The 9162-nt window shown below is 43.1% G+C and overlaps 1 protein-coding gene across 1 annotated transcript; it reads left to right on the top strand.

Moving 5' to 3' along the window:
• The first annotated feature begins 4288 nt into the window (after nt 1–4288).
• On the top strand, nt 4289–5188 carry LOC145393799 (uncharacterized). The gene has a single exon (XM_080267862.1). It carries the CDS (start codon nt 4289–4291, stop codon nt 5186–5188), a length of 900 nt encoding a protein of 299 aa, XP_080123988.1.
• The last annotated feature ends 3974 nt before the right edge of the window (nt 5189–9162 follow it).

Raw genomic sequence — 9162 nt, forward strand, 5'->3', positions numbered from 1 at the left:
CTGGGCAAAATTAGACTGTTGCTACTCCTCACCCTGCCCAAGGGTGGGAAAGGAAGTCCGGATGATGATGATGATGATGATGATGATGATGATGATGATTGATATTCTACAGATATTGTTTGGGGAAAAAAAAAATAGTTCCACCTAAGCGTGTGCGGTGCTCCTTTCTGCGCGGGATTTCTAGTACAGTAAAAATTTAACCTGACCTCACACAAATTGCAACAAAAACTATTTTACTTTTATCGTACCCCTAAAGGTATCCTCTTTGACACACAAAAAGTCTTAATGAATAATCCAAAGGGAAAATCCTGAAATCCGGGAAATTTAAAATGGCCGCCATCTGCCCTAGTGAGTCAGTGACAATAATTATTTATATCAGAAAGTGCTACAATGTTCTATAACAGTACCTCTGTTTAGGGAATTGTGGGGATGAAAAATCCGATTCTGAGTTTATTCTGTAGGTCTAATTAATAATGAGTTTTTCTTTTTTCAGGAATTGAGGCATATGAACAGTGTGTCATTTGCAAGCAGTCTGTAGACGGAAGTGGATCGTCAGTTTCAACTCCTGGAGAGAAGGGAAGCTCATCTATCAACCAGGCCAGTAATACGAGAGGAGACAACATTCACGCTGTACCTGGTGAAAAGGTACACAAAGGCTGTTGCCGCACCACAACAGATAGCCAAGGACACCAGACAACAAGAGTCAAAACCCAGTACAAGCAGAGAGAATTGTACACTAAGATCGACTACAGGGAGGTTTTTCTTCAGTACTGATTGCCTCTTTTGTGGCACACCAGCTAAGCTTGGAAGAAAGAGAAAGAAGCCAGATGTACGCCAAGTGAAGACAAATGAATTCAAGGACACGTTTTTGGCAACATGTCGCAAACGAGGTGATGATTGGTCAGAGACTGTTAAGGCACGGATTCTGCATGTGCATGACCTACATGCAGCAGATGCAGTCTACCATCAGACTTGCAGTGTGAATTTTCGCACGAAGAAGCAGATACCAGCAGCATGTCAGAGAAACACACAAGAATCCAAGAGGGTGAAGGTTGGCCGGCCTGAAGCTGATGAGAGGACAGCAGCATTCTTGGAGGTTGCGAAGTATACTGAAGAAAATGATGATGAGCAGATCACCATAAATGATCTAATTGACTTCATGCAGCAGAAGCTTTCAGACACTGAACATGAAGTCTACGGTTACACCCACATGAGGGCAAGGCTGCAAAAACACTTCGGGAAGACGGTAATATACACTGAGATCAATGGGAAACCAAACGTGGTCATCTTCAGGACAGCAGCCAGGGTGGTGCTGCAAGACTACTCTAAAATGCAGCAGCAACAAACAAACACAAGTGAAGAGAAGATCAAGCTTGTGCAGGCAGCTGCAAAGCTCATCAAACAAGATATTGGAGACATCAAGTTATCCTATGAATCTTACCCATCCATTGATCACATAGAATCGTCAGAGGCTGACGTCAGATTTCTTCCAGATACTCTTCGTATGCTCCTGGAAGAACTATTTGCCGGGACCAAAACTCAAGCCAAAGTGGCAGCAACTGGACAAGCAATGATGCAGGGAACTAGACCAAGAATCATGTTAGCACCTCTTCAGTTTGAGTTGGATGTGCAACTATATCACCACTTTGCATCAATGTTCCTCATTGACACTCTTCATCATCTTGGGTTTTGTTGCTCATACCAGGAGGTGCACCAGTCTGAACGAAATGCAGCCAAGTTCCATGGAACAAACATTCCTGACCTAACAACAGAGTTTGTCCAATATATGGCCGACAATGTCGACCACAACATCCACACATCGGATGGGCATGGTACATTCCATGGTATTTTTTTTTTTTAATGAATGGAGGAAGGAAAAACAAAGAAAAGAAAAATACGCCCATGTGCCTAAAGGCATCCTCCATTCATAAAATATTTATAACAACTGGATTTAAATGGAAGTGAATTAAATGTTTGTGGGAAACAACTCCCAGGCAGTGAATTCCAGAAAGTAGCAGTTCTGGGGATAAATGAATTTTGATTAGCTGAGGTTCTGCATTGCGGGGGAGAGAGTGTGAGTTCATGGGCACTCCTAGCTGCCCGAGTATTTCGGGAGAAAATGTGAAGGGGAGGCACAATTGAAGCCAGTTCGTCAGAGCACTTACGGTAAAAAAATTGATAAAATAATGCTAAAGAAGCAACAACTCTACGTACTGATAATGGAGGAAGGTCCTGCATAGTGGCAGGATTATTGATTAATCTAATGGCTTTATTTTGAATTTTGTCCAACTGCCTCAATGCAACCGCTCCACATCCACTCCACAGTGGTGAACAGTATTCGATCTGAGAACGCACATGACTTTTGTATATTGTGGCCATCTGCTCGTCAGTGAAGAACTCATGAACTCTACATAAGTCCCAATTTTATGGAAGCGTTTTAGCAAGGGATTTAACATAAGCTGTCCAGCTTAGATTGGGGTTTAGAGTAACACCTAGGATATCAATTGTAGTGGATATGGGAATATTGACATCATTTAAAATTATGTGAGAGTCTGAGGGATTCTTTCTGTTGGAGAAATTAATGTATTTAGTTTTCTGAGCATTAAATAAGACCAGATTTGTCTGTCCCCATTGATTAATTTTAGAAAGGTCCTGGTTCAGAGAAACTGCTGTGTTTATTTGGGAATTTATAATATCAAATTGTGTAAAGGAGGTACTAAATGTGAATGAACTATGAAGGGTCGAGTCATCAGCATAAAAGTGTATTGGGTTGTGAGTGACAGATAGGAGGTCATTTATATGAATGAGTGGATTGGCGCCAAAACTGATCCCTGAGGTATGCCAGCATTTATGGAATGAAACTGAGGATAAATTCCATCTACCATGACTCGTATTTTTCTATTATGAAGGTAAGAAGAAATTAAAGGAACCAGTGATGCAAGGCCATATTGTGACATCTTAGACAATAAGGCCCGGTGCCATACTGTGTCAAATGCTTTTGAAATATCAAGTGCTATTGTGTGTGTTTCACCGTGTTGGTCTATTGTTTTGTTAATCTGATGGGTAAGAAGGCAAAGAATATCTACAGTTGAACGTTCTTGTCTAAGTCCATACTGCCGATCATTGATTAATTTATTGATTTCTAGATGCTTGATTATGTGTTTGTTAATTATCGTCTCAAAACTTTACCGAAACTCCTGAAACTAGGTCAAGACAGCCAATCACCAGGGTTAAGGCTAATACCTTGGATGTAGCGATAGTTGGAAGAGTACAAGTACGGCACTACAAAGATGAAAGGTGTGATTTGACAGCACTGACCTACCAGAAGCTTGTCAACCTTCAGATCCAGAACAGCTGTGAAAATCTTGATGTCTTGTGGAAGACATCCATTCTCTTTGGGTCTCCCAGACCTGCATGGTCAGGAATGATGCAGTCTGTGCATAAGGGTGACCACCCTGCAAGGCAACTGTTATGTTTCTGCCAATGATCAATCTGAATCCTAGTGATAGCACATGCATATTCTCGACCCTGACATTTGTTAGTGAGCATGCACGACGCCACAGTGTCACCCCAATTATTACTTTTGATCAGCCACTCTGGTGGAAGGCTATCATAATTATCAGCTCTGAGCCAATGGGAAGTGATTTGAGGCAAATTGTAATACGTTGGCTTCCATACAGAGATGAGCTTCCTCGGTTCAATTGGACACCTGATGACCTCATCTGGGCTGCAAGAACTGTTTGAGTTGATCCGTGCCCCAAATGCAGTAATCGACATGATGTCTGGTAAAGCTGTTGTGCGAGCAGTTCATGCACACTCAATTGCTGATGCAGCCCTCAATGCACCGATGCTGACAAATGTGTTCAATGCCCATTTACCACAGCAATCTAGAAATCCAGACAACAGTAAGAATGGAGAATCAGACTTTGCTGAAGCAGCTGCAAGGCTGCCAGATCAAGAGATAACAGATGCAAGTTCAGATGCGGACCTGGATGGAGCTTTTAAGATCTATGAGAAGCTTATGAATGGAACAATATCTGTTGAAGAAGTCTGTCTGTCTGATGTTCTAGTGAGAATCAAAGATCATCTTCAGAAGCACACAGAGTCCACCAGGAAGTCCTCTAGAACTTCAGCTCTCTCGGTTCAGTACACAGACATGATAGATGTTCTACGAAAATACATCAGTGCAGAACGGACTGGAAACTGACCCTTACATCTGCGGGCCATCCAGGACATGCTACCCTATCTGGCACCATCAGGACATAATCTTTACACCAAATCTGCCAGGATGTATCATCAGCAGATGCATAACCTCAAGACTGAACATCCAGAAGTCCAAAAACATTTCGAGGAAGGGTTCCACGTGATTCGGCGAAGCGATTGCCTGTGGGCAGCTCTCTCACCTGACTTGATCATTGAGCAGGTTCTGATGAGAAGTTTGCAAACCAGTGGTGGGCTCACAGGGGGGCGAGGGATGACAGAGCAACAACGTCTGTTGGGGGTACTATCGATACCCGCCTGTGCAGAAGTAAACCAGGCAATGGAGGGACTCACAGGGGTCAACTACAACACTGGAGAGCAGAACAAGGACATGACCAAAACAAGGCAAGCCCGTGACTGGAAGGACACACTGACAGTTCCCAGTTATCTACAGCAGCGAAATCCGTTCACCAGTGACCCCAGTCTGTGGAACATTGCCACTGTGGAGCATGCCCTTCGCAGCATCAATGTTGATACAGCATGGTCAGTTGGCATTGCGATACTGAAGTCTGTGGATAGACTAACACCTGCTGAGTACGCGTTCAAGAGGAAGGATCAAGCTGTTACTCTCAGCATGAAGTTTTCTGTGAGGATCAATGGAGATCAAATTCAAGTTGACCCACAACTTCTGTTCCAGAGACTGGTCATAGCTGCACAGAAATGTGATGAACTCGAGTTAGCCCTTACCTACGAACTAAGTAGCTATCCCCCAGCCCTATTTGATTCCTCTCTCCTACTTCAAGAAGCAAACAAGCCAACCCTCGCTGCTGCCATTTGGGATCTTATTAGGCCTTATGTCACAGCAGATAATGTAGTAGAAAGTAGCCAGAATGTTTTGGATGGTGGAGCACTTGTTCAACGCATCCCATGGTCCCATGGATCTACTTATAAAGACATACCGTATGCCACCAGTATACAGAGTATGTAAGAAAGAAGTATGACAAGGCTGTAGTGGTGTTTGATGGGTATGAAATAACAGCACAACGGACATGACACACCACAGACGATCAAAAGGGAAGATTGGTGCCACTGTGATATTTACAGCTGACATGATTGTTACAATGCAGAAGGAACAGTTCCTGGCTAACAAGCAGAACAAGCAACGATTTGTTTCCATGCTAAGTGAAGAGCTGCAGAAGGCAGACTGAGACATACCATGCCTCAGGAGATGCTGACCTGCTGATTGTGCAAAGACCTGTGCAGTGTACTACCACCAACAATACTGTGCTAATAGGGGATGACACAGACCTGTTAGTCCTTCTCTGCTACCATGCTAGCCTAGACTCCCTTGACCTGTTCTTTTGTTCTGAGTCAAGGAAAAGCACAAGGAAACTTCGCATTTGGAACATCAAGGCTACAAAACAACTACTCGTCCCAGACATATGTAAGCACATCTTGTTCTTACATGCAGTTCTTGGATGTGACACTACATCTTGCCTTTACGGGATCGGGAAGGGAGCTTCCCTCAAGAAATTCAAAGAAAGTGATATGTTCTAAGAGCAGGCCGAGGTGTTTTAAGCACATTCAGCTTCTACAGATGATGTGGCAGAAGCAGGAGAGAAAGCAGTGGTGATTCTCTGCAATGGAAAATCAAGTGACACCCTGGACTCCCTCTGATATCGTCGGTTTTGTCAGAAGGTGACATCTAGCTCTACTTACATGCAGCCAAAGGTCTTACCACCGACATCAGGAGCAACAAAGTATCACAGCCTGCGTGTGTACTTGCAAGTACAAGAATATAAGGGATCTACAAATGGACCTCGTCCTACAGAGTGGGGATGGCAGAAGTGTGACGAGGGGTTTCAGTCAGTTCAGACAACCCCACCCCCTGCTCCTGGAAAGCTTCTGTGGGTCATCAGCTTGTTTTTTTTTAATGCAGGGAAGAAGGAACCAAAGGCTGAGCCGGCATTAATGTTCCTTCCAAGAAAGAAACAAAAACAATACAAAAGAAAGTCAAATTCAAGATCCATTCATTTCGAGATGCCTGGACACATTGCATTTGAAAGACTGGAGATCATTGGATGTAGGAAATACAGACAGAGGGAGACAGTTCCAGAGTTGTCCTGTTGCATAAATGAAGGACTGAGAGTAACGGTTAACTCTTGCATTAGAGAGTTGCACAACAAAGGGATGGGTGTTTGTTGCAAGACGGGTGCTTCGCACCCATCGTAGAGGTGGAGGGATGCAAGCAGACAGTTCAGAAGAGCAGTGACCTTTGAAGTAGCGATAGAAAAGGGATAAAGAGGCAACAGTGCAGCGAAGAGACAAAGGTTGAAGGGAGCCAGTAAGAGGAGGAGAGTTGATGAGACGAATAGCCTTTGACTCCACCCTATTGAGAAGAGCTGTATGTGGGGAGCCTCCTCACACATGAGAGTTGTGCAGGAGTACAGAAGGCATGGAGTCGGCTTAGCACACCCAATCTCTTGGAAGCAGATTTTACAAGAGAGGCAATATGATCTTTCCAAGATAAGTCCTGTGTGAATGAAACCCCAAGCATGTTCAAGGATGATGCAGGATTGAGCTGGATATTATTAAACATTAGTGGGTATTTCTGTGGAAGATTTTGACAGGCTGATAGGTGTAAAAACTCTTTGATGCATTACAACAAGATTATTTTTACCCCAGTCAGAGATACGAGCCAAGTCAGACATTAGGTGTGCCATAGCCTCATCCCTTGTTTGTTGAAGTAACTGCTGAGATGGACGTAGAGGGAACCGAATGGAAAGGTGAAGGGTGGAATCATCAGCATATGAGTGGATAGGGTTAGATGTACAGCTTAGAAGATCATTGATGAATAAAAGGAAGAGAGTTGGTGATAGGACAGTGCCCTGAGGAACATCACTGTTAATACATCTAGGAGAAGAACGATGGCCGTCTACAACAGCAGCTATAGAAAGACCAGAAAGGAAGCTATAGATGAAGGCACAGATAGAAGGATAGAAACCGTAAGAGGGCAGTTTGGAAATTAAAGATTTATGCCAGACTCGATCGAAAGCCTTTGAGATGTCAAGTGCAATGGCAAAGCTTTCGCCAAAGTCCCGAAAGGAGGATGACCAGGAATCTGAAAGGTACTGTAGGTGAGAAGATTGCCAGTGGAGCGTGCCTGACAGAACCCATACTGACGATCAGAAAGAAGGTTGTAATAGGAAAGATGCTTTAAATTTTTTCTGTAAAGAATGGACAGTGCTGGGCAGGTGCGCAAACACTTGCACAAAGCGCAATTGCGCACTGTTGCGCTCCAATGAATATAGTTTGTGCATTGCACACTGCATGAGACCATGCGCAATATTGCGCTTGCGCATATGAAAGGGCAGGTGTGCAAGCGAATTTAGTTGCGCTTGAACAACTAAATTTGCGCTTGCGCATCTGCCTTGTGCACCTGTCCCTTGGATTGTGCAGTGCGCAATCCAAGGTACACGTGGTCTTGGAAGCTTCCCGTATATCTGGACAAGGGATGGGGGAGGCTCGGGAGGGTCGCGATTTCTGGGGGAGGCGGGATGGACGGAGGGTAGTAGCATTTCTTAAAATGCTTCAGCAGAGATAATGTGTTTTAATATTTTTTAAGTTATTATTATTAGTAAATAATAATAAATTAAAATACATTATTTATTTAGAGTAGCATATGCAATTCCTTACAAAAATCATTAAAACCTATTATTTAAATCAAATATCCACAGCCTAATAATTTATTAGGCTGTGGATATTTGATTTAAATAATATGTTTTAGTGATTTCTGTAATGAATTACACATGTTATTGTATATCTATATTGAATTATTAAATAAAACGTCTTGCGAAAATGCAGATAAAAGTAAAACTGTCAACATCACAGCCTTTGTTTTCCTGTCCCTCCGCTCCTTAGCCCTCTCACTCTGTTTGAACTTCACAAGTGAAAGAGTTACTACATGACAGTATTGTGATACCAGCTCTAATGTATGGAAGTGAAGCTTTGACCTTGTTGGAGGGACAGAAGTCAAGAGTGAGAGCTGTGGAAATAAATGAGTTACCTGAGAGGAGCATGTGGAGTCCGAGTTATATGGAGAGACAGACTGACAAATAAGGAAGTGAAGGAGCGTTGTGGTGTGGATGTGGATGTGATAGGAAGCGTTAGGAGAAACACACTGAGGTGATTTGGTCATATGGAGAGGATGGAGTGAGAGACTAACGAGGAGAGTGTAGGCCAAGGATGAGATGGAGGGATGGAGTGGAGAAGTATACGAGAGAGGGAGGTGTGAGCTGGGAGCAGGGCAGTGAAATGGTGGGGAACAGGGTTACATGGAGGCGATTTGTTGCTTGTTTGTGGCCAGTGGCCACCCCTTATGGGATTAAGGCGTCTGGCAATAGATAGATAGAAAGAATAATAATAAATAAAAGTATGCTAATTTATTTAAATATCTCAATATTTTACAGTAATTCCCACAAATATATGCAAATGGTTTGCACTAGCGCTTAGCGACGTTGCATATGCTGAATATTAGATTGCGCACTTGCGCAAATTACAATAGAGAATAAGAATGATAAATAAAAGTATGCTATTTTATTTCAATATCAATATTTTACAGTAATTACCACAAATATATGCAAATGGTTTGCACTTGCACTTTGTGACATTGTGCAAGCTAAATATTTGTCAGATTGCGCACTTGCGCTTGCGCAAGGTAGTGAACTGTGGATTGCGCATTGCACTTGCGCAAGGTCCTTCTTCATTCGCGCTGCCCACCACTGAGAATGGACTCAAAAACTTTTGAAACACAGAATATTAAAGCAATTGGATGATAGAGGGTTGGGATCGGTCACCCTTCTTTGGTACCAGCTGAATGAGTGCAAACTTCCAGCAAGAAGGAAAGGTACAAGTAGAAAGACAAAGGCGACGAGTTTATCTAGGCAGGGTGTAAGCAGAAGC

Source organism: Coenobita brevimanus, chromosome 1, assembly GCF_032717465.1.
Source record: "Coenobita brevimanus isolate Jiangsu-jjx chromosome 1, ASM3271746v2, whole genome shotgun sequence".
Lineage (NCBI taxonomy): Eukaryota > Metazoa > Arthropoda > Malacostraca > Decapoda > Coenobitidae > Coenobita > Coenobita brevimanus.

Excerpts from the sequence above, each read along its gene's own strand:
- LOC145393799 (XM_080267862.1), top strand. The coding sequence starts at position 4,289 with ATGTATCATCAGCAGATGCATAACCTCAAGACTGAACATCCAGAAGTC.